The sequence below is a fragment of the Bradysia coprophila genome, unplaced genomic scaffold (genome assembly GCF_014529535.1).
Source record: "Bradysia coprophila strain Holo2 unplaced genomic scaffold, BU_Bcop_v1 contig_138, whole genome shotgun sequence".
Classification (NCBI taxonomy): Eukaryota; Metazoa; Arthropoda; class Insecta; order Diptera; family Sciaridae; genus Bradysia; species Bradysia coprophila.
This window is the reverse complement of record NW_023503409.1, coordinates 2089769-2113756: the sequence shown is the minus strand read 5'-3', so window position 1 is coordinate 2113756 and position 23988 is coordinate 2089769. Positions and strand designations below refer to the sequence as shown.

The window sequence follows — 23988 nt, the reverse complement described above, 5'->3', positions numbered from 1 at the left end:
CATCCACACAATCAATTGAACATAAAAATAAAATAACATTAAGATAAAACTACTAATGCGATTATGAACAAACCTTTACAAATAAACCTTTGTTGAGGAAAAATCAAATTGTTGTTTACTTTCCTTGTTTATCTTCTTCACGACGTAGAAAATGAAATCTTTCCATTTTGCCTCTCTGCTTTATTGCTATAAATAGCAAAGATTTTCAATGATATTAGACTACACACATCATCAGGTGTGCTTTCAAAATCATATTATATCCTCCATATAAACGAATGAAACTTTATTTTATAGACGAAACAGATTTTCTTTGTCGGAGGAAAAAAATGAAGGGAAAAATGTTTTTCACTCTAAGCCAAGGTTTTTTTTATATGTTGAATTACGGAAAGGGAAGAATGTGTTCAAGGCAATTTGCGTGGTATAATAAACATATTCAAAATGAACGATAAACACATTATCTACGACGCAAAGAAAGATCAACGATATGATATGTCAGAGCTGCAACTCGTATCAATGTAAATAGGAAAGATGAAGATACAACTCGGATATGATCATTTACTGACTCAGAGTTTCCTACAAGTTCCATGAAAATTTTTCATTGAAAAAGTGAAACTGATTGACCATTCTTTACAACAATTACAAAAGTATTTGCTGTGCGACTTTCATGGCAATTGTGTCAATAAAAATTGAAAATTATGATGAGGTAACGCACTTCAAGCGAAAGTGATCAAATCAACAGCTGTCAAATATAGTATTTTGCGTGAAATGGTTTTTTATACTGTTTTTCAGTTGTGTGACTCACTGTCAAGTTTCAGTACACAAAAAGCTTGATATAGAATTAACTTTGGAGTATGACGTTAGATGGCAGTGACCGTCATTTCAGTTAGAATTCACTAGCCCCAGTTTTACCGAAGATTGTTCATATAGAACTTACAACTTTCGGTTCAGTACCCATATCAACATATCAAGTTGAATGACTTGAGCGTCATTCAGTGAAAAAAAATAATTCCATTAAAATTTCTCTCAAGCTATGTTTGCCTGTTACTCCTCATTTGATCGACAAATCTAGTAAAATCCAATTTCTTCATTTCAGTACACTATTTAGAGTACCATATGCTTGAAGTGCAATGTCGAAGTTGGATGAGGCGATTTTTTTTATGCGAAAGTTACTGTTGGTATTGTAAGTACTAACATTCCTAAAGCTCGGAACAGATCAGACTAATCTGAAAATTTTCAGACCAGATTGATAAATTTTCTGAATCTGAATCTGATTCAGATCAGATTACTATTGAATCGAATCTGACCTGAATCTGAAATTTTAGATCGCTTAATTTCAGGTTCAGTTCAGGTAAAAACTGTTTTTTTTTTCTTTCTTTTTTGTCTTTATTGTATCAGATCTGTTTATCTGAAATATTTAAATGAAAATTTCACAAAATTTCAGAATTTTTCAGATCAATCTTTTTTAGATCGGATTGAAAAAATTTTGATTTTCAGATTTAGTTTGAATTCAGATTTAATCTGAAATTTTCCGATTCAGATCAGATAAATTTTAAATCAATCTGAACTGAATCTGAAAATGTCAGATAGTCTTTTTTCAGTTTCAGATCAGATAAAAGTGATCGGCTCCGAACTTTAAACATTCCACATAATTTCACCACTTTCACTTTAAACGTTCCCACTTCAGCCGAGCATGATACACACATTGTTTAAATGTTTGTGCCACCGAGAATTGAAATACGACTCTTTTCAGCACTCATTTTAGTGTTGTAAAGTGACTTATTTCAGCATCCGTTTGATGTGATATTACAACACTCAAAGCAGTGTTGATATGGAATTTGTATGAGTTGTTACAGCATTCGTTTGAGAAAATGCAAAGCAATGTGATCGATCAAATTTGAAGAGTGATTGTTTACAATGAAAATTATGATTTTTTGTGCTCTTGTCTATTTCAATTCTCGGTTGGCACAAAGCATGATGTGTTACACGTATTGTAATGAGATTTTTTCAGCACACGACCCAATTTTCCTTACTCGCTCCGCTCGTAAGGAAAACTTGGGTCTAGTGCTGAAAAAATCAACATTACAATACTTGTAACACAACATATTATTTAAAAACTGTATTTTGATCTCGATATAAACAATCTATCATTTCCTATGTTTGAAGGATAGTTTAATACTTTACACAGAATATTTTACTTCATTCGTTTAAAAATGCATTTTTCAACACCAAACTAACCGGAGGTCACACATTTTTGTCTTTCCTCTGGATATAATACTATTATCATCATAGATGAAAATGTCAATACTAACAGAGCTGTTATTTCTATCAGTAATTCTTATTCTAGTATTTCTATCCTAGTATCATCATTATTATATTAACTATAACCACTTCTCAAACAAACACAGGCGAACCGTCTTACATTGAAGTTTTAGTTTATAAGAAAATGATGTGTGTTCTCATAAGTCTTAATGAATATTATTTTAAAGATTTTGAGAGTTCCAACAACTTTTTAATTATAAAATCACAAAAGAACAACAAATTCATAGTTCTTGCGGTAATAGAAAATTTCGAGTAGCATGAATTTTAGACCACAAAAGTTTAAAGCTTTTAAAGATTTAAAAAAACATGAAAAAAGTTGTGTCACGTCATATAACAAACTTATGGCGGTGTGATTCTTTTTCAGTTGAGAATAAGTGGGTGATTCAGAGTTGAGTAACTTTTATTTATAGTTCAATAGGAGAAGTGATTTTAATGTCCAAAAGATAAATATCCAATTGATCTGATGTTGTCCAAAGTGACGCTGGCTATTTTGTGATACTCAAATTAAATTCTTTAAATTCCAAAAATCAATTTCATGAGCCGCTTCACAGTTTTGTCCGAGCGGCCGTTAAGAAGCTAGTGCGACACTGGAAATCCACTATCAGTAGAAACATATGTCCTATGTTTTGGTCTCTACTTTCACTATTTTACTAGAGGGATACTCTCCCCAACGCACAGAGGCCTTAAAATCTACTTTGAGAATGAGACTAGTTATATAGGGCCCGTACGATTTCTGACCAAAAAATTAAGACTAATTTTCAAATTAAAAGCATCAAAAAACACTTACCTCTCGCTCACTCTAAATACCGGTTGATGTTCATTTTTCATATCGTTTAAAACAACTTGAACGATGTGTTTGATGTCATTTACCATGAATTCGTTTTTAAAATTTTCTCTTAAAACCGTCAAATCATTTTGCCGATTCGTATAAAATGCACATACTATAGCAACGGTGGATACGTACAAAATTCCCAGCAACACATAAATAACATAAAAATTTCCAGAACAATTATTTTCCTGTTTCTTTAGATGGTTCGACGATGAACACTTTGATATGAATTCGGATTGATGATTTATTGACATGCTTTCACTTCCGATTTCTTCTTTACATGTACTTCCGTTGTTGTGGTATATTTGATAAATATATCCGAACACCATGATTCAGTTAATGCTTAATCCACTTATATTATACAAATAGTCTGCGTAACACCAATCCACTTGCGATCGAATCTCATATTATTCACTTGTAATTACAAAAAAAAAATCTCACGATTCAGGGAGTCATTCAAGAAGCTTTTACCACCACTGTAAAACATTGAATTAATAGAAGAAAAAAAAACGAACGTGAAAAACGTTTAAATGCCTTCTCGAACACTGAAGACTCTTCTTTGATTTTTAAAGTTGTTTTTATTTCGTTTTTTCTCATTCAAAACACTTGACACACATTCACATTACTTAGAAAATGGGATAACTGAAATGGGAGTTTTGCAGGCGCGTTTATTTTCATTTTCATGATTTTATGGTGCTGATAACAGTATACGCGGATGAAAATGTTTGAGTTTATGAATAGGATAGCTGATTTGGATTTAGTTAAGAGGATACCATTGATGCTTTTTTTTATTTTTGAAGTGCTAATTCGAGTACAGCGTATAATTGGAAAATGAAATTTCAAAGACGAAGAAATGTTTTCAATTTGCATAAAATTTGAATAATAAGATGGTGCGTTAATTGCAAATTTCCCCGTTAAAATCACTAAACGGCGAACTATTTAATTGAAAGCTGTCCGCTATTTCCTGAATTTGATTACCTTCCAACTAAAGTTCATAAATGAAATCCAATAAAAACAGTTACCGTTGTCAATAGAAACAATTTGAATTTTCGAGAAAAATATTTTCCTTTTCCCCAATTTGATACGATTTGAACTACTCAACGATCAATTCTCGACTGAGTACATTTCACTTCTCTTGCATACTTTCCAAACCACTTTGTCCGGAAAATTTTCTCTTCATTTTCCATTTTCCCAAACATCTCGATTTCAAATGAATACACTTGAAATTGTCAGGTATAATATAGCTTTACGAATAAAAGGAAATAAGCTCTCTCCACAATATATATCGCTGGAAGGAAGAAGGAAAGATTTTATAGTATTTATGCAATGCGGTGAATTGGTGGTATTTAATGTTTTAATGTTTAATGCTAGTGTCAATGTTTACATTTCTGTAAATTTAAGACATTCCGGTCGTCGATTATACACATTATAAATAAGGGAAGAATGTTAAGTAAACTTTGTCAATTGTATAAAAGGCTCAAACAATCGTAAGGGTTGTTTTGTTTCAAATGTCCATTTGAGGATGTCCTACCCTAATGACTTATGATTGCAAGATAATAAGCTTTGAGGGATTTATGAGTAATACGGTAAGATACAGATTCATAAGGTATGAATACAACTTCAGACCACTCCATACAGTACAGAGGTTCATTCGAAACGAATAAAAAAGCTTTAAAAGTGGTTGTTTTTCTGCAGTTTTTCATTATCATTATTAGCCCTATATGGTTCTACGTAACTTTTACTGTGCTTCGTGTATGTAACATTCAGCCAGTAGAACTCACATTCCGAACCGTTGTTATTGTCGAATCCTTTTAAAATATTTCCTAAATTTTAATACAGTCGATTAACGCTCACCCCTTTCTAGTTTTCACAATATACTTTGTTTCTTTGAAATAAATGAATGTGGCGGTATTCAGCACGTAATTAAATGTGAGATAGTGAGATAAATAACAATCCCTCTTACACAACACAGTAAATCTTGTACCAAATTTAAATTTATTTTGTGTAAGACTTTACACAACCCAATCGCATCATTATAACCCGTGGGAATATTTTTTTACAGTTAATGTTTTATTGGCATCGTATTTCAGTATTTTGAAAGTAAATTCGAGGATCACCATCAGCACCTATTTATTAATTCATCGTTCTCCATATCCGCATTATAAGAAATTTATCTTGTCATAATGCATTGCATATATTGGTTTAGTTTTTCAGACTCGATTTAGCTGAGAGAAGAGCAGGAGTATTCAATATACAAATTGTTGTCTGTCTGCTATGACATTTAGAAAAATGAAAATATGAGTAGTCTAAATGGATAATATAATTCATTTTCAGTCCTATTATGAAGAGCTATACATCGTAATGGAACTAATGGATATCGTACATAAATAATTGAAATTCTTCCATTTTTAAATCAGTCGTAAGTATTCACTAGCACTCATACCGTGTAGTAAATGCATTAGTGTAGTTCTAGAAACCTACGACCGCTGGGGTTATATCAAAACTTGTAATTTTTATCAACGAAACGGGTGAGTCCCAGTTTTCATCTGCAAGCATAAGACCAGTATTGTTATCAGATCTATTACTTCCATCGATCAAAGTATTTTTTATCGGTTGATATCAAATCTTGTACTTCATTTTTTTTAAACATGCATTTTACTATATAAAGTTCCATATTACCCAGAGCTTGTTATTTTTTTTGTCGTCGTTATCGTCGTTAGATGAGTATATGAGCATATATAAATACAATTTAAATTTTCGGATGTCCTCAATAAACCATATGTGTCAAGGAAGTTTTTCACATTTACCCTTCTAGGATACCAACCGTAAAAATATCATTTATCTTTTCAAAAAGCTCTTCTGATCGTTGGACACATTTCATTTTTTGGCCTCGCTTCAAAAAGTTCTATGTTCGTGTGATGAATCACATTTTAATTGCAACAAAATTTTTTCTGCCTAAACTCAAATTAAATTGCTGAAATTTTGTGCACTCTTTTTTATTGCTTCTTTGACCACTTCAAATCTTAATAATAAAATGCTGATTTATTAAAGTTTTTATTACTTTTTACAACAACAATCGCGTGTACATATTTTCTATATTACTATTCATTGGCCGACTCAGAAACGATTGTTTTATCGATATATTTGGCAACCGATCTGAAACTCACTCCATAAAACACTTATAAGGTAAGAAAACGGAGAAATCACTCAAAATTTACAGATTACTTTTTTGTATCCCTTTTCCAACAGTACCAATTAATAGTGTTGATTGGAAGAACGTTTTCAATTAAATTTAACGAGCAAAATGTTACCCTCAACTTTTTCAATTCGACAACCTTCAACGGCAAACAATTTTCCGCAACTGTTTGTTTCAAGTCCTCGTATATAAAATGATTAGGGAAATTCTGTTTTTCTTTAAGTTTCCGCTCTCTCTCTCTATCTCTTGTTGTAGTGAAAACAGTTTAGAAGAGAAAAGAGAAAGGAAAATGGAAAAGCGCGTTTTCGGGCCAGAGGTTTTTTATTTTGATTTTATGTTTGTTTTGATTTTTCTCCGTTTTTTTTTACATTTTCACAGTTTGGACATATAGAGCCGGTCCAAGTTGATAGATATTATTGCGAAGCATTATACCAGAATACAATATTTTAAATCTAAACAAGAAGATTAGGATATTCCAATGGATCCTACTCAACTGTTTCTTATTTTGTTAGAAAGTCGATTTTAGACTTTTCTTTCAAATTATACACATGATATGTCTTGTATATGTTACTATTGAAGTGTACTCCCAGCTTCCGCCGGTAACACTACAATTTCAAAATATTAAAAATAGCTATTTTGTTACCATGCGTCTAAATGGAAATTTGGCGCGATGAAAAATGTGAAAATTGTCAATCTGAGGCGAAGCCGAAGCCGTCAATAATGTTCACACGTTAAAAAAATGCATCCAAGTTTTTCGACAAATTGTTGCACAAAATTCGTGATTGCGGTAACAATGTAGAAAGTGAGTTCTATACATTGTCGTTAATTTAGAAACCAGCTACCTCCGAATTTTGGATCAATGCTTGGGCTTCTGAAAGAACAGGTTAAGAACTGGTTACCTCTGAGTTGAACACGAAGGCGGTGACACAAATTTTGACAAATAGATACTTTTTATTACAGATTTTCATTACAGATTGGATGAAATGTGATTTTTTCTTCAAGTTGAAATTTCAAACAATCTGTAATGAGTCTGTTCAACACAATCAAGGCTGTATACTTTGGGGAGGTCACGCAGATCGCCATTTTATTAGATACGCGGGAACACACCTTTTCCATACAAACAAATTCACCAAAATCGAACTTGTATGGCGTGGTGAATTTTTTGTATGAAACGTGGTGTGTAACCCGCGTATTTGCATCTGCGTGACCTCCCCAAAGTATACAGCCTTGCAACACAATGTGTCTATTTGTCAAAATGTGTGTGTCACCCGACTTTGTTGATGTCTTAACCTGTTCTTTAAGAGCCTTGGGGCTTGCCACCTACGCAAATCAGAAAGGTGTGATCTTATTTGACGAGTTGTTATTTATTTAAGTTTGCATATGCAGTAAGTACGAGCTGGAAATATCAATTTATATATACTTCACCTGTTCAAAATTAGAATCTCAAATTACTACGTCTAGAATAGCAATGTAATATCGCCAAAAATAGGATTGTTTACTACAATAGATCAATTAAAATAGAAGCAATTTTCACTATATGTCATTTTTGTGATTTGTTGAAATCTCACACTTACACTGTCCTTCACGTATACTTCATCATCACGCTGCTTCAGTATATAAATATGGAAATTGGAAATATCGTGTAGCCAGCACTCACATTGGGTGGTGCGGGTCTAATGATATTGTACAGAAAAATCAACGGCACTTTTTCTATTCTATTGATCAGCAACATCTCATTACTAACTAAATAAACTTTCATTTTCAAACATTGACCACGAAAATTCTAAAAATGGAACGTGTGAAACGATAAAAATAGTGGAACGACTGAAAGACAGAGAGTATTGAATGAATGAAAAAAAAATGAAACGTCAAAACATAACCTGATCACAATTCAATCAATGTAATCAACCACACGTTTTCTGCTGTTTAAATAGTTTTGACGAACATTTTCAAATGGCAACTGACATAGAAATATTCATCGGCACATCTCAAGACTTTTTACTGAGCTTCAAGGTGAAGAAAACTGATAAGGTGAGTTCTATCAATTTGTGCCGATGTGATGAGTTCAAAGTCAATACTAGGATGTCGGTCTTAATTTTAGGAACATGTTTTGGAGAGATATATTGTTTACCGTTGTCATAATGGGCCAATTATTTCCATGGATACTAGGGGCAGATACCTAGCAACTGGTGGTGGAGATGAACGGATTGTTGTCGTTGATTTGAAACTGAACCGAGACGTTCATGTAAGTTATTTTCGTGTTGATTTCGTGTTAAAACAACAAAACCCCGGCAAAACAGTTCATGTTTCACCAAATGCACAGCAGGCATTTTCTAATGTCAAAATTTTTACTCCAGGAAATAATCTGTCATGAGGGTACCATCAATACCCTGTCATTCACCAATAAAGGAAACGATTTGTTATCCGGTTCAGAAGACGGTCGACTTGTAGCTACAACCGTCGGTTCCTGGAAGCCGACAAACACATGGAAGAAACCGCACACCGGCAAATCAGTTTTGAAAGTATGTCTGCATCCGTCTGATAAGTTTGCTTTATCAGTGGGTAAGGATGGTACTTTACGCGGTTGGGACATGTTCAAAGGCACACAGATGAACACATTCAATACGAAGGATTTATCCGATGCTGCTATCACCTTGGACAATGTGGAATTGTCTCCGGATGGTATCAAATTTGCAATGTCGGGTGAAAAAACGGTGACGATTATCAGTCTAGTTGGTGAAGAACCGTATGACGAGCCTACATTGAAAAGTCGGGTAACGTCATTGTGCTGGCTAGATAGTGAGAATTTGCTGATTGGTTTGGAAAACGGAAGCATAGAATGGCTGAATGTGAAGACATCGGAACAGGTATGTTCCAATGTGCGCTTTATGTCTCGCATAAATTAAAAAATGACAAATCCTTTCAGACGAATATTCCAGGCATCCATAACAGACGGATTAAAGGTATGCATTGTTTGAACGGGTTTCTCGGTACGATTTGCACCAGCGGAGCTATTTCCCTGTGGTCTATTGCAATTCCAACGAAGACATTGACATTAATCTGCACTGCCGATGAGGGTATTCGTCCAACTTGCATAAAATTGATTGACACCACCAAGAATCGATACGAGAGTAAACATAACGTCGATACCGAAATATCGAAGGAGAGTTTGCCCAGAATTGAGAAAAATTTGCGGCTTATTTCAACCACCGGTAAAGTGATTGTTGAGAACAACGAAAATTCGGTAAATCAGCATTTTGAGCAGGAATTTAACGATGATGACACAGACACCGAAATTGTATTGACACCCAAAAAATCAATAAAAAGGAAGAAATCATCTGTAACACCGACTGACGTCGCAGCAACATTTACACCGACCGGAGATGAGAAACTGCCGAAAAGGAAGAAATCATGTGTAACACCGACTGATGTCGCATCAACGTCTGCAACAGATGGATTCAAAAAAGAAACCGTGGCGAAAAAGAGGAATTCGCTTTCAACATCAATTGTTGCTTCACCTCATGCCAAAGTGCCTAAAATAAAGAAAGCTGCTCCGTGGCCAATGGACGTATCAACCATTGAAACAGAGCAATCCGAAGGGAAGAAAAGAAAGTCACCCAAAATTACCATACAAAAGCCAATCGTTGTACGATCACCGAATTCAGACGATGACTTTGAACAGCCAAAAACGAAACGATCGCAAAAGAAAAAGAAATCTATCGGCAAAAGTGACCGAAGTGCTGTGAAGCAAAAGCTAGAGACCTCGAGCGACGATTCTTACGATATTATTGCTGTTAGTGGTAGCCAAAAGAAGCTAAATTTGTCGCTGCCAACACCTGCTGAAACAACACCTATTCAGAAAAAGAAAATAAAGGCAAAAACACCGATGTCATGTCCCCCATTGCAACAAAAGCCTAATTCTCAACAATCAAAGAAAAAGGGGCGGGCACTCGACTTTGATTCAACTGAGCAAGGAATAGTGACAAGGAAAAATCGAAAGAACACAATGTGATGAAGATGTTTGGTTAACCGCTTTTTGTATGATGGAAATAAAAATTATTTTGTATACTTTCGTGTTTTTTGTTCTTTCAGTGGTCTAAACGATTTGTTTCTAACCAATTTTCGCTTTGTTTGTTTACATTTGGTCTTTGGCTCGAACTATTGGTCTGTTTTCTTAAAGTATATATTGTAATACCCTGATAATATCTTTTTAACGTTTATCTTTATCTTTATAATATCTTCAGCGAAGTCGCCATCGAAGAATTCAATCGAACCAAAACCTTCATTAACCTGTCACAGTCGGTGTCTGAATTGCATGGTTGACTTTGTTTTAAACCATTTGACTTTGTCTTAAACCATTTCTTTAATAAAAGTCGATTCAATTCATCATTTACCATTTATCATCATTGAAATACTGGTGGAAAATTGCGACTCGTTGTTTAGATTACTTTAATTCGGACGAAACTAAGAATGTTAATGATATATTCAACGGAACCCAGGGTGTACTATTTTCGGGAAAACATTTTTCTATATTTTCCCGTATTTTCTCATATTTTTTCAAATTTTCACATGCTTCGCCTCGTATAACATGTGAAAAGCAATATAAAGAACCTTTATGAAAAGCGCCATGAAAAATAGACAATTAACGTTTGACAAAAGATATTTTCACTTAAAAACTTTGAATGTTAAAAGTTTCAAGATTGAAGATTAGAACCTTTTTGTCGATACAGTCGAAGAAAAATAAGAAACTGGCAATACAATCCAATCTATGCTATTTATCCCACATGCATTACCAATGTTACGATATTTACATATGTATTATAACTTGTAAATCGCATGTGGATTAAATAACATCGTTTGGATTGTATTCGTTGAAAAAAACAAAATCTATTTTTCTTCGACTGTATGGAATTATTAGCAGACGATTATTGGCCCAAGGCGATGCCAATTTTTAGACCCGTACGAAGTACTGGGGTCTTATAGGTTTACGCATACGTTTGTAACACGTCGAATTGGACTCCCTGAGTACGGGGAAACCTATTGTGGTTGTCTAGAGATGCCAAATCAGTGAGAAAAAAAAATGTCCGTCTGTCCGTCTGCACGATAACTTGAGTAAAACGCATCCGATTTTGAAATATCTTTTTTTTTCCCGTTTGGTAATGTCAAAAGACAGGCTAAGTTCGAAGATGAGTGATTTTGGATCGACCCCTCCCGAGCTGTGGCCCAATAAGTGCTTTACGGTTTTTCGAAGATATCTCCAGACATTCAAACGTTACACTTGCAAGTGATACGTCAAATAAAAGGTATTTACAATACCGATCGACAAAAAAAAAGTTTATGGAAATCGGATGACCGACTCGTGAGTTAGACCCCTTGGTGTGAAACAGGCACAGGGCAGCAAGCAGTTTTTGCTTGTAGGTCGGCCACATTTGAACATATTTCGTCTTTTAGCTTTAGCTTTAGCTTTATTAGATAGGTATTGACTAAACAGCCTCGATGAAGCGGGTAACAGTGGCACAGACAGAAATATGCGACATGAGAAAATGCGACAAAGTGGTTCTGTCGTAAAGTTTGCATTTTCTTAGCGCAACATTTTTGAATTTGAATATTTAAGAATTCGATTTTAATTGACTGAACACAAGAAATAATCAAAATTTTCCTAATTACTGCTCACTACAGCTCAAACCTGGCCTGAAACGAGAAAATCTAATTTAAATCAGGTTGGGTTTAGGCTTTGAATTGATTGATCACAGGAACTGAATCAGCGAAAATATCATCACATAAACTGATTCAGAAAAAATCTCAGGTCTAGAATCTAGACCATTTAGATCACAGAAAATGAATCAGATCGTTTGCTTCATCGAGGCTGTTTAGTATTGACCGTACCAATCAGGGAAAAAAAAGTTTTGAAATTATGTTCTCCGGAGCGTGAGCTAGGTATCTTGGAGTGAGCTCTTATCTGGCTACTCGGCCGTACAGTGAACGTGGAGTATTTTGTCAATATCTCGAGTAAATTTTGACCGAATTTCATGATTTTTTTTTTGTTTGAAAGGTATTAACGAATGTAAAGCGTCGGTAAAATTTCCGGTCTCCTAAAAAAATGGCTGCCGGTGGCCATATTGGATTTTAATAAAAGTGATATATCTTGGGAAAAATGGTACTTAGAGAGTTTCTGTTAAATATAGCGGTATATAGCTGTTTAAATAGGAATTTATGAAAGTTGACTTCGTACGGGGCTGTCTATATTGCCTCCGGCAATTTATTTGTATATGCTAACAAGGCAAAGAAAGATAATGTAAGTGATTTAAAAGGGCGAATAGCTTTTCAATAGAGAATGAAGTAAAAGAAATGAAGAGTTTCACAGTAAAGGCTTTTGATACGAATAGGTGTTTCGTACGGGTCGGCGTTAGCTATGTTTCTCTTCTTTTATGTGGAAACTTTGGATACACGATGTCTACAGCGAAGATTTGTGTATCTTTACAGAATGTTTGTTTTCAGTCACATATCATCAATGTGTGAGATATACTATATGTATCCAACAGGTAGTAGTCGATAACCAGATGGTGTAGTAGCCGTTCGCAAATGGTTAATAAATGATAAAATTACCATATTTCTATACTTTTCTGTGACATAGTCAATTGAACATTTCCTTCCTGCAAGTAAAGATATGTTAAATTACACATTTAAAATTGATTAACTTTAACTCATTCACAAAAGACACACTCATCCAGATTTTACGCAACGTTTATTCAATGTTTTCAGATGTGTTTTGCAAATTCGTACAGTTTAAGATGAGAAGTACAATGTGAGTGTTGTGAACTGTGTCTGGGATAATGGCTAATAAAATTGAAAATGATATTCCATTGGAAAAGACGGGTAAAGAAGACGATTCAGATGATGTGAGACGCGCTTCGGATATATACGGGGAATGGGGACCGTTGCAAAGGAATGTTACCATTTTTTTCGTCTCGATTTATGTTGTGGCAACTTTTCAAAATATTGGAATCATATTTTACTTATCGCCCATCGACTATCACTGTAAATTGGAGTCAGGATATGAGGATCGTAATGTGTCAAAGTGTTTCAAATACGAAGGAAGTACAGAGAAATGTACTGAGTGGCAATTCGATCATAGTTTTTATCAGAAAACGCTCATTGACGAATTTGAACTTGTTTGTGATCGGGAACACTATATTTCAATGGCTAAATCAATCTTCCAAATTGGATACTTGGTTGCAAGCATTTTAATTGGTTGGATGTCGGATCGCTATGGACGATTATTAGCGTTCAAATTTTCAATTTTCGTTGAAATTTTGGCTTCTTTGTCACAAGCACTGTCCCTAAACATTCACCATTTCCTCGTGTCCAGATTGTTCCTTGGTATCGGTTGCTATGGTAGATTTTCGGCGGGGATGTTATTACGTAAGTAAAGTGGTTTTAGCGGGTTATTGTTGCATTGATTTAAGGACCTATACCAATCATATTTCCGAATTAGTTTTCGAACTGGTGGGTCCGAGTTATCGAGCATCCATCAGCATAGCTAGTGAGATGGGCTGGTGCATCTCACTTCTTATACTTCCACTAGCTCACTACCTGCTACCCCACTTTCGGTACATGCAGCTAGGTGTTTTCGGCTACGAAATCATTTTTCTCATCTGGCTCTGGCGAATTCCGGAGAGTCCACGTTGGTTGATCACACACGACAGGTTCGACGAAGCTGCTAAACTGATTACCAAGACGGCAAAAGCATTAAATAAACTTACAGATATTGAGATCGAGAGAAAACTGGATAAATTTCGGTCCTATTTGAGCAAGGAACAAGAACAGTTAAAAGCAGAAGCGAAAATGACTATTTTAGATTTATGGAAACAGCCGATTCTACTTCGTTATTGCTTGTTGCTGTATGTATTGAGCATATGCTTATCATTCATAGCATACAGTTTTTCATATAATGCGGGTGAGTTGTTTATGGCACGACTATGTCTCAACGAAATTATAAGAAAATTACTGACCACTAGGAGCATATGGTGAATCCTTGCACATTACAATTTTTATTCAGGCACTTTCGACAACTAGTGTCTTTATCATCATGTACTTCACTATCAACCGATTTCCTCGAAAAACACTAGCAGTGTTCCTAAGTGTTTGTGCTACTTGTTCGATCTGCGCAATGGTACTATTCACATTTGACAGCAATGTAAGGAAAATCATTTCTCCTAATTAGTGCCTAATATTGATGTCAGATTTTCAGCACCTAAATTACCTCACGTTCGTGATGTTTGTCACAAAGTTTTTCTGTAGTGGTCTGTTCATAGTTGTTCATCTTATCAAATCCGAAATCTTTCCTACCACTGTCCGACAGATGTCATTGGGGTCCTGTTCGGTTGCACAGCGATTTGGTTCAATATTGGCCCCATACAGTCGAGAATTGGTATTCCATTACTCAAACATTTATTTAGCGAAAATTAATTTGTGATTTTGAAGGCAACGTTGACCCATTTGTCGCTGTTGATTGGACTCTATGGAATACTAGCACTCATAAATACTGTGTGTATCTATTTTCTACCGGAGACCAGCAAAGATGACATTCCTGATACCATTGAAGAGGCACTACAAAATTGTGAAAAGAAGAAAAATGAGAGGACAACGAAACAGAGCACGGAATAGTTGAATGACACGTCATTCAGCAGTTTCATGAGACATTCTTATTTGATCGAAATTCTATATGGTTTAACATGCAGTTCCATGGAAATGACATAAAAAATTGTAATTATGTTAACGATGTAAGACGAAATAAAATTGATTTTTTTTTAATGGGAACGGGAAACTATTTGTTTGTAAAAGATTGAATGAGCTGAGGGCATAATATACCTTTGTAACGTTGTGAGAATTTCACATTTGAAAACAAGCGCCAAAATTTTTTGAGACTTCATTTTACTGTCCACCTGAACGAATATGAATTTTTAAATATTATTTTTGACGTACACGTCAGACAGTTCAAAGAGAGATAGACCGGTCGAAGTTAATCATTCCGCAAAATATTTGTTACATTCCAAAAATGAAAATAATCTTTGTCCAATTTTTAATAATTTTATCTTTGAAAGACGTAGTTGCGCAGAGTCTTCTCAATTTAATGGAAGAAAGTAACTGTGATATTGAGCGTGAAAGAACGTTTATTATGATTAAGCCGGATGGGGTTCAACGAGGACTTATTGGTGAAATTATTCAACGGTTCGAAAGGAAAGGCTTCAAGCTGGTTGCTATGAAATTGTTACAGGTATTTCTCTTGGCATTTTCAATACTTTTCGGTAGTCATCACTTAAAAGGCTTTAGGCAGATGAAAATCTTCTATTGGATCACTACAAAGAACTGTCGGATAAACCATTCTTCAAAGACTTGGTCAAATACGTCAGTTCAGGCCCTGTTTGTCCTATGGTAACGTTGTCATTTAAGTTTTCTTAAGTAAGTCTAATCAAAATGAAAAACATCGAAACTATTGTTTTAGGTTTGGGAAGGTTTGAATGTTGTGAAAACTGGCCGTAGTATGTTAGGCGAAACGGATCCATCGAAGGCACTACCAGGTACGATACGAGGCGACTACAGCATTGCGATTGGGAGAAATGTAATCCATGGTTCTGATTCCGTTGAATCGGCAGAAAGAGAAATCAATCTTTGGTTCCAAGCGGAAGAGCTAGTTAAGTGGCAATCGAGCAATGATAAATGGATTCATGAAGAAAATTAATTTGAATTCCAACCATTTTGTCAATTCGAGTGAGTGGTGTGTCTGAAGCGGAAATAAAAATTGTGATACCACAAGAAAATCGTTGTTGCTCCGCTGTTGAATGGATGTATTCATTTCGTAGACAAATCTAAGTTCGACTATATTACATTCGAATCAATTAAGAAATCTATTCCGATTCGATGTGTCTGTCGTCGATCGGCGCTATTGGTCCACAGACAACAAGTATTTATATTATCACTATCGAGACAGTAGATACAGTGCTTTGTTGTCTTGCGGCCAGAAAATGCGAAAAACTGGTTTTTGTTTGCACAATAATGAGTCGTTTTCTGGCCGAAAGACAACAAATAATTTTTTGCTGTTGATTCACATCATCCATCTGACTTGTTACTGTTCGCAGACGGTAAACAAAAAATCTTTTAACGGTTTCGCTTTATTTTTACATTTATAACTGGCCGTCGTATCTTAATTGTAATTGTAAATCAATTGTTTCGCCAAGTGCTCTTATCTTAATCGTACAAAATGGAATCATTTGGAAGATTTGGTTTGGTGGTAATGCTTCATAACTTTCTTACTCGGCACTATCGAATTACCGAGGCCAGGCCGTTTCTTTTTCTTAACATTCGGTGGTTGCGAAAAATTAGGCCGGTTTTCTTCAGTCATTTCTTGTGTCGTTTCTGCTGGTGTACTGGGTAACTGAAGAAACAAAAGTGATGAGTACGCATACGCATAGGGTAGCTGGAAGTCCAATAATTAATGCAATTGTGTAATAGTTACCTCGACTTCATCGTGTGCAAACGTGCAATTGCTTCCAAACCGACAACGTCCTTTCCGATAGTTCCAGCATATTTTCTTTCCGTTCTTCACTTGAATGTGTTCCTCTGTGGCAACCTAAATTGTTTGCACGGATATACTTTTTGTGATACTCAAACGTCGATTTAATGTTAACCCCTGCCGAGGTTTCTTAATTAATACGGTCTTCACATGGTTTAGTACACTGGTGAATGCTACTACTTAAAATCAAGCCAATTCTAGATTATGCATATTGTTGGATGTCAAGCGAGGTTAAAAGTAATACTTTAATTCATTTCGCGCAAAAAAGCAACACCGGTAGATTTGTAATATTATTATTCTCAAAGTACACGTACCATTTTTACATGCTTTTCAAGACTTGCAATTTTAGCGTTCTCTGCATCTTTATATGGATTGTTAAAGACATGGCCATCTGTCGCTCCTTTAGATTTTCCAGACAATAGAAAAGAAGCACTTGGAAGAGGAATTGATTCTTTTGTAGGTTGTTGGATTCTGTAATTGTTTTTATAGAAAGCGTCGTTTATGTTGACTGTGAAAATACGGATTAATGCTAATCTTTATGCATACGTTTCATTCACCGTCTCATCATCGTTATCTGAAGAATTCGTGGTGTCATCATCATCATCATCTGAACTTGAGGCGTATGCGGGAACTAACGACATTTTTCTGCGTAATATTTATTTACTAAAGTCTTTTTTCTGTTTTGTTGTCGTTGTTGATTTGAAAGAAAAACAAAACATTACCATTACTTACTGTCACACACTGACGGATAGGATAGCTCATAATAGATGTTTACATGACGAGGGGCGAAAGTAAAAAAAAATCATAGTGTGCGAAGTTCGCAGCCCGCGCCAATGACAAAATCTATCGAATCATAATTTTGTTGATAATAATAAGCCGGAAATGTGAATCATTTTGTAAACATTTTTTATCAAGACTTCTGCAGTTCGTGAAAAATTCTTAAAAATACAAAAGTAATTGAAAAATGTTGACACAAACTGTAATGAGCTGTCTGTCAAATCTTTTGTTCTGCATGGTCTCATGAACTGTGTACTACTCCTTGGTGGGGAAAAGGCCCGCTCGCGATGATCAATTTTGAAGTGTGTGATTTATAATATGGCCCGGTTTTACAACCGTGAGAATTTTTTAACAGTAAACAGGCGTACTAAAGTAACATGACTCTCTTATTAATTAGCGCGAATTATTTTAACTGTTTAACTATGAAGACGTTTGATTTGTAAAATCGTCTCACTCGGATTTAAATGAAAAATGAATCTGAGTTGTTATGCATCGATCGTGTATGAAAATAGAATACATAGCTATTTTGCTAACTAGTTAGTATAGTTAATACGTTGTACAACAGTGGAATCCTCATTTTTCACAAACGTCAATTTACGCACTAGTGCGTAAATATATTTATGAAAATCATTTACGCACTACTTTCATCGCACTGCTGTACATAATAGTTATTTATGACATCGAGCAATGAAAGTATACTCTATATGTACGGTCAATGAAAATCATTGAAAAATGAGTTTTCCTATATAAAATCGCTATTTCCTTCGTATGGTATGGATTGTACTTTCATTGGTGCAAAGTACTTGCAAATTGGAAGTAAAGAACTTACATACAGTTTTCGTCATCTCGAGCTTATTTACTGATTGAAATTTTGCGAATTATAATAACAGTAATAATAATCATTACCGAACGATCCTAAACATATAATAGATGAACGTTCCAACCGTTTTCCCACAGAGCTGTGAAAGAAAGTTTTAAATTTTTGCGCATAAAATACATGAAAAGAATGCATCTTAATTGCATTTGATGGACTGTATGATCTGTATGATGTAAATCATGTAAATAACTGCGTTGCGTATGTTCAAAGCTTTTTTTGTATACATTAATACGACGTATCAACCGAACGAAATATATAAGAGCTGCATCTTGAAACTATTCGTTTTCGTTTAAATAATGTAAGTTTTAGACATTGAATTTTAAATACTATAACAGTTATGTATGCTTGCACTTTCATTCGAACTGCTATTATTTTTATAAACAACACATCGTGGTGATTTATGTAAAAGTTTTAAAAGTCTCATCCGATGATTGATAGAAATTTCCACTGTTTACATTCTTGAGCCATTCTCTAATTTTACTAGAATTTTACCAATATAACTACTAGAATGTTTAATGAAAGCTCATTAGATTGATATGAAGGGAAATTGATAATGTAGAAGTCCATCCTTGTTCATAATAATTAGACTGAGCCAAATTCTTTTTGTGAACGTTCGTCATCAAGTCATTCGTCATCAAATTATTAACTTTATGAAAGGTAAAGTCGGTATATATATAGAAGAGTGCATACTGCACATTGTTGTTCACTAAATACTTGTTGATTATGCAAAACCTACATGCAAAACGTGTTATGCAAAAATTTTAGAATTATATTTATTTGTTGTTGTTTTTTTTGCAGTTCCATCAAAATCAAATTAAATTGAAATAAAAAAAAATGGATTCAACTGAGCCAACATCGTCGTCCGCTTTTCAAATTCAAATGAATCGTCCGACTTCGGCTGATCAATCCCAATACGACGACAAAGTGAATAGACTGCAGACGCTCTACAACGATCAAAAGGCAGAATTGCCTGCTAACGACCCCACACTTCTCGAAACAATGCATAAATTAGCCATTGCTATGGGTGGTCAAGGAAAACTAGACGATTCGCTAAAATTGTACCAACAAATCCTTGAGATTCAGACAGTAAAATTGAGTGCTGACGATCCTCTGCTACTTCATACAATGGATAACATGGCTGTTATATTAGCTGATCTTGGTCGCCCGGAGGAAGCCGTTAAAGTTCAACAAAAAGTTTATGACATCAACAAGAACAAATTATCTCCACAAGATCCACAATTACTAGCTACAATGAACAATATGGCTGTGACACTATCGGAGTTAGGACGGTACGATGAAGCTGTGGACATGTACCAAAAAGTATATGACGCTCAAAAAAATAGATGTGAACCGAACGATCCTATTTTAATTACTACAATGATGTCGATGGCCCTTGCCCTAATTGGGCAGAAAAGGTTGAATGCCGCTGCTGAAATTTATCAAAAGGTTTGCGATATCCAAAAAATCACTTTAAAACCGGATGATCCAGAACGCCTCCGAACTATGGACCATCTTGCTTTTACTCTGAGCGAGCAAGGAAAATTTGATGGGGCGATAAAATTGTACCAAGAAATTTTGGAAATGAGGAAAAGTCACGGAGAAAACGACGCGTCGTCCATAGTCAAAGTCATGTTCAATATCGGTAAAGCTATGGTGCGGCAGGGAAAGTGTGACGAGGGCATCGAAATTTTCCGACAGGCCTATGATGTAGAAAAGGAAAATTCTATTGCACCGGCCGCTTCATTACTATTTCCTGAAATGCAACGTCTGGCCGCATCTGCGCTTCAAGCACGTTGCTTGGATCCTTCATATAAAGTGTACAAGCAATTGTACTTACTTCTGAAAGAAAATTGTTTACCAACCGAGACAATGCTGTTAAGAACAATGAATGAGTTGGCATTTGTGACGCTTCAGCTTAGAAAATATCTAGAAGCAATGGAACTGTGTGAAAATATTTACACCGTTCAGGCTACAGTTTTGGAAGAAAATCATCCGATACTGCGCAACTTGAGGGAAAAGATTGCATTTATTTCGACTAGAATCTGATCAACATGAAGTAAGTGGAGAACTCAATGAGTGTAGAGTCCTAGATGGACTCGAGTGCAGAAAAATGATTTTTGTATATTACCATTAGCACTGAGCCAAGCTTTGTTCAGTGTCATGATGTTACTATTACATTTTTTTTAAACATCTTTGGCTGTTAGCTAAGATTTTATAGATTTTCTAAATTTTATCGTTCTGAAATAAAATTTGTTTACTTAACAAAAAAAAGACGAGTTTGTAAAGCAGGAGAGTAGGGATGGGAGGCGTTCAAAATTATCGATAATATCAATCGAAAGAAATTATCGATAATCCATTAATCATATCGTTATCGATAATTTAATAATTATCGATAATTATCAAAATATCGAAATTCGATAATTATCAAAATATCGAAATTCGATAATTATCAAAATATCGATATTTTGATATTTATCTGAAAATTCATGATAATATACCGATATATCGGAATATATCGATAAATATCGGATTTTCGGACCGAAATATCGATATATCGAATTATCGATATCTTGATAATTATCAAAATATCAATATTTACCGATTATCGATATTTTTTTGATAATTTTCGATAAAAAAAAGTCGATAATTATCGATTATCGATAATTGATAATTATCGATAATCATTTTCATTATCGCCCATGCCTACAGGAGAGTCGACAAGACGTGTTTCATAAAGGAAAAAAGGATGAAATCTTAATAAACATGAAGTGTTCTGCAGATCTTTGATCTCTTTTCAAATAAGCAGCCGCCGGTATGCTTTGTATGTATATGTGTATGGCTACACACATTCGAACATATGTCATGTCATTATTTGACATTGTTGACAGCCCTCAGTGCCTGGCAGAAATTTTTCTCATTTTACGTTGGCAAACGTGTGTTTAACAGTAAGCAAGAGAGTGCTTGTTTTCATTCCGACGACTCGCTTAATCGTGATAAATAAAAAATACATTTCATTTTGCACCTAAAACACAGCGAACAACAAACCAAAAATGGCTTTAATTTGTTCAAGTAAGTTTTCATAGAAATGCGGTCAATTTCGTGTGAAATCGCAGAGTGAAATATTTTAAGGTTATATTAAGGGCTTCGATTGATTTTTGTTTGTTGTTTCAGTAACAAATGAAGTGCCCGAACAGCCGGTGATTTCACCTTTATCTGGGGCTATATTTGAGAGACGTATAATTGAAAAGTATATTTTGGAGAATGGATGCGATCCAGTTAATGGTAAAGAGCTGAAGGTCGAAGAATTAATTGAAATTAAAAGTAAGTTCAGTTGGAGTGAAGCGAGTGTCTTTCGGCAGACTTCCGAGAAATTCTTTCAACTTTTTCTTTGGCATTTAAAACAGCACCACCAATCGTTAAGCCGAAGCCACCGAGTGCAACTAGCATTCCAGCTACTTTAAAAACCATGCAGGACGAATGGGATGCACTGATGTTGCACACGTTCACTCAACGGCAACAGTTGCAAACCGCTCGTCAAGAGCTTAGTCACGCTTTATATCAACACGATGCGGCGTGTCGAGTCATAGCACGTCTAAACAAGGAAGTAACTGCTGCACGTGAAGCTTTGGCCACTCTGAAACCTCAAGCTGGCATTTTATCCAGTGCTATGCAACAACAATCTCATAGAATGGAAGTTAATGGAGCTGAAAACCAGGCTGCTGAACAGATCGGTATGACAGAGGATGTTATCCAAAAGTTGCAAGACAAGGCAACCGTTCTTACACAAGAGCGTAAACGACGTGGTCGTAATGTGCCAGAAGAGTTATACACTCCAGAGCAAGTTCGTAACTTCAGAATTTTGGCATCACATCCAGTAAGTTAAGAATATACTGATTCACCCACCACTATTGCCACGAATAACGTAATTTCAATGTTTAGGGTCTACATTCCGCAAGTATTCCTGGTATTTTGACGTTGGATATCAACAGTTCTGATCACAGCAAGTTGGTTACTGGCGGAAACGATAAGAACGCAACTGTTTTCAACAAGGATACGGAACAAATCGTGGCAGTTTTGAAGGGACACACCAAAAAGGTTACCAAAGTCATTTATCATGCTGAAGAAGATACGGTCATTACTGCATCTCCTGATACATCGATCCGTATCTGGCATGTTCCAACGTAAGCGTATTCACACTATGTTACCAATCGTCACCTGAATTTTATGTTCCACTTTCAACAGGTCCCAAACTCAATTGCTATTGAGTTGCCATTCGGGTCCAGTAACTGGATTGTCACTTCATCCGACTGGTGATTACATACTATCCACATCATCTGACAAACATTGGGCTTTCTCCGATATTCGTACCGGACGTTTGTTAACTAAGGTAGAACCCTCCGAATTCAAAGAAGAAAATTGAAAATTTTATAAATTTAATCGAACAACAGGTAATCGATACTGCCGAGGCTGGATTAACTACTGCCCAATTCCATCCTGACGGATTGATTTTCGGAACGGGCGCTGACGATTCTCGAGTAAAGATTTGGGATTTGAAGGAGCAGAGTAATGTGGCCAATTTCCCGGGACATACGGGTTCCATTTCGGCAATTTCGTTTTCGGAAAATGGTTACTATCTGGCCACCGCAGCTTATGATGCTTGCGTTAAACTTTGGGATTTGAGAAAATTGAAAAATTTCAAGACCATTCAACTGGACGATGGTTACGAAGTCAAGGATTTGTGCTTCGACCAGAGTGGTACATATTTGGCTATTGCCGGTACCGATGTCAGGTAAATTGATTTATTTTTGTTCAAATTTTTTTCCGTATTCCAATGGGTGAATTTTCGTTTCAAGGATTTACCAATGCAAACAGTGGCAAGAGCTGCAGGTATTCAGTGATCATACGGCTCTAGCAACCGGTGTTCGCTTCGGTAAAAATGCGCAGTATTTGGCATCGACAAGCATGGATCGTACGCTCAAATTGTATGGGGTGGAATAAGGAGGGCTATTTTAATTTGTAAGATTTTGTAGAAGATGACTGAAATGAGTGAAATACAAGTTCAGTCGATTCGTTTAATGAGCTCTAGCTGTACTTCAAAAAATTATGATGGATTATGAATAAAATGGGAGCGTGATCGTTTCAAACACAAAACGGTTTTTTTTAAACTACTTCGTTGGACATATTTTGTCATCTACCCATGAATGCTGAGCATTTCATCCATTAAAAGCTTGTTGTAGGTCTCTAGATCCTGAGGAATTTTTTAGAACAACTTTTTCTCAAAAAAAACTTACTGTGATGCTGTGGCTCACAGAGAAATGGTCTCCAGGGGGTAATCAATAACTAACAGGATTGGGCCACTACACTGTTTAAGAAGCTTTAGCAATTTTATGAAAAATGTGAAGAGAAGGCTTTCATGT

The 23988-nt window shown here is 35.4% G+C and overlaps 7 protein-coding genes across 7 annotated transcripts in view; 5 read left to right on the top strand and 2 right to left on the bottom strand.

Moving 5' to 3' along the window:
* LOC119073381 overlaps positions 1-4247 on the bottom strand; it is a 37884-nt gene extending 33637 nt beyond the window's left edge. The window contains exon 1 of the mRNA XM_037178806.1: positions 3107-4247. Within this exon, the coding sequence (XP_037034701.1) occupies positions 3107-3477 (371 nt within the window). The 5' untranslated portion in view covers positions 3478-4247. The remainder of the gene's footprint in view (positions 1-3106) is intronic.
* Positions 4248-8206: 3959 nt separating this feature from the next.
* LOC119073386 (p21-activated protein kinase-interacting protein 1-like) lies at positions 8207-10412 on the top strand. Its single transcript, XM_037178812.1, has 4 exons — positions 8207-8375; positions 8446-8589; positions 8702-9211; positions 9271-10412. Exons 1-4 carry the CDS (start codon positions 8298-8300, stop codon positions 10354-10356), a joined length of 1818 nt encoding a protein of 605 aa, XP_037034707.1. The 5' UTR covers positions 8207-8297; the 3' UTR covers positions 10357-10412.
* Positions 10413-13116: 2704 nt separating this feature from the next.
* Positions 13117-15164, top strand: LOC119073387 (organic cation transporter protein-like). Its single transcript, XM_037178813.1, has 5 exons — positions 13117-13766; positions 13840-14301; positions 14363-14541; positions 14596-14775; positions 14829-15164. Exons 1-5 carry the CDS (start codon positions 13178-13180, stop codon positions 15009-15011), a joined length of 1593 nt encoding a protein of 530 aa, XP_037034708.1. The 5' UTR covers positions 13117-13177; the 3' UTR covers positions 15012-15164.
* A 160-nt stretch (positions 15165-15324) lies between these two features.
* LOC119073401 (nucleoside diphosphate kinase A-like) lies at positions 15325-16183 on the top strand. Its single transcript, XM_037178835.1, has 3 exons — positions 15325-15621; positions 15678-15779; positions 15850-16183. Exons 1-3 carry the CDS (start codon positions 15403-15405, stop codon positions 16084-16086), a joined length of 558 nt encoding a protein of 185 aa, XP_037034730.1. The 5' UTR covers positions 15325-15402; the 3' UTR covers positions 16087-16183.
* A 317-nt stretch (positions 16184-16500) lies between these two features.
* LOC119073402 lies at positions 16501-17670 on the bottom strand. Its single transcript, XM_037178836.1, has 4 exons — positions 17464-17670; positions 17232-17388; positions 16861-16974; positions 16501-16779 (listed from the first exon to the last, which is right to left on the bottom strand). The coding sequence occupies exons 1-4, from the start codon at positions 17556-17558 to the stop codon at positions 16612-16614; spliced, it is 534 nt and encodes a 177-aa protein (XP_037034731.1). The 5' UTR covers positions 17559-17670; the 3' UTR covers positions 16501-16611.
* A 1095-nt stretch (positions 17671-18765) lies between these two features.
* On the top strand, positions 18766-20833 carry LOC119073395 (kinesin light chain 1-like). Its single transcript, XM_037178825.1, has 2 exons — positions 18766-18869; positions 19370-20833. Exon 2 carries the CDS (start codon positions 19406-19408, stop codon positions 20615-20617), a length of 1212 nt encoding a protein of 403 aa, XP_037034720.1. The 5' UTR covers positions 18766-18869; positions 19370-19405; the 3' UTR covers positions 20618-20833.
* A 634-nt stretch (positions 20834-21467) lies between these two features.
* On the top strand, positions 21468-23722 carry LOC119073390 (pre-mRNA-processing factor 19). The gene is made up of 7 exons (XM_037178816.1): positions 21468-21640; positions 21743-21892; positions 21976-22445; positions 22511-22752; positions 22814-22958; positions 23020-23360; positions 23425-23722. Exons 1-7 carry the CDS (start codon positions 21622-21624, stop codon positions 23567-23569), a joined length of 1512 nt encoding a protein of 503 aa, XP_037034711.1. The 5' UTR covers positions 21468-21621; the 3' UTR covers positions 23570-23722.
* The last annotated feature ends 266 nt before the right edge of the window (positions 23723-23988 follow it).

Coding starts and splice junctions, on each gene's coding strand:
- LOC119073387 (XM_037178813.1), top strand. CDS start 13,178: ATGGCTAATAAAATTGAAAATGATATTCCATTGGAAAAGACGGGTAAA. Junction 14,542..14,595: donor TATTCACATTTGACAGCAAT/GTAAGGAAAATC, acceptor TCAGATTTTCAG/CACCTAAATTACCTCACGTT. Junction 14,776..14,828: donor CCCCATACAGTCGAGAATTG/GTATTCCATTAC, acceptor GTGATTTTGAAG/GCAACGTTGACCCATTTGTC.
- LOC119073402 (XM_037178836.1), bottom strand. CDS start 17,558: ATGTCGTTAGTTCCCGCATACGCCTCAAGTTCAGATGATGATGATGAT. Junction 17,389..17,463: donor GATGAGACGGTGAATGAAAC/GTATGCATAAAG, acceptor AAACAATTACAG/AATCCAACAACCTACAAAAG. Junction 16,780..16,860: donor TTGCACACGATGAAGTCGAG/GTAACTATTACA, acceptor TTGTTTCTTCAG/TTACCCAGTACACCAGCAGA.
- LOC119073401 (XM_037178835.1), top strand. CDS start 15,403: ATGAAAATAATCTTTGTCCAATTTTTAATAATTTTATCTTTGAAAGAC. Junction 15,622..15,677: donor TTGCTATGAAATTGTTACAG/GTATTTCTCTTG, acceptor AAAAGGCTTTAG/GCAGATGAAAATCTTCTATT. Junction 15,780..15,849: donor CAGGCCCTGTTTGTCCTATG/GTAACGTTGTCA, acceptor CTATTGTTTTAG/GTTTGGGAAGGTTTGAATGT.
- LOC119073390 (XM_037178816.1), top strand. Junction 21,893..21,975: donor AGAATTAATTGAAATTAAAA/GTAAGTTCAGTT, acceptor CATTTAAAACAG/CACCACCAATCGTTAAGCCG. Junction 22,959..23,019: donor CCGGACGTTTGTTAACTAAG/GTAGAACCCTCC, acceptor ATCGAACAACAG/GTAATCGATACTGCCGAGGC.
- LOC119073386 (XM_037178812.1), top strand. CDS start 8,298: ATGGCAACTGACATAGAAATATTCATCGGCACATCTCAAGACTTTTTA. Junction 8,590..8,701: donor AACTGAACCGAGACGTTCAT/GTAAGTTATTTT, acceptor TTTTTACTCCAG/GAAATAATCTGTCATGAGGG. Junction 9,212..9,270: donor ATGTGAAGACATCGGAACAG/GTATGTTCCAAT, acceptor AAATCCTTTCAG/ACGAATATTCCAGGCATCCA.
- LOC119073395 (XM_037178825.1), top strand. CDS start 19,406: ATGGATTCAACTGAGCCAACATCGTCGTCCGCTTTTCAAATTCAAATG.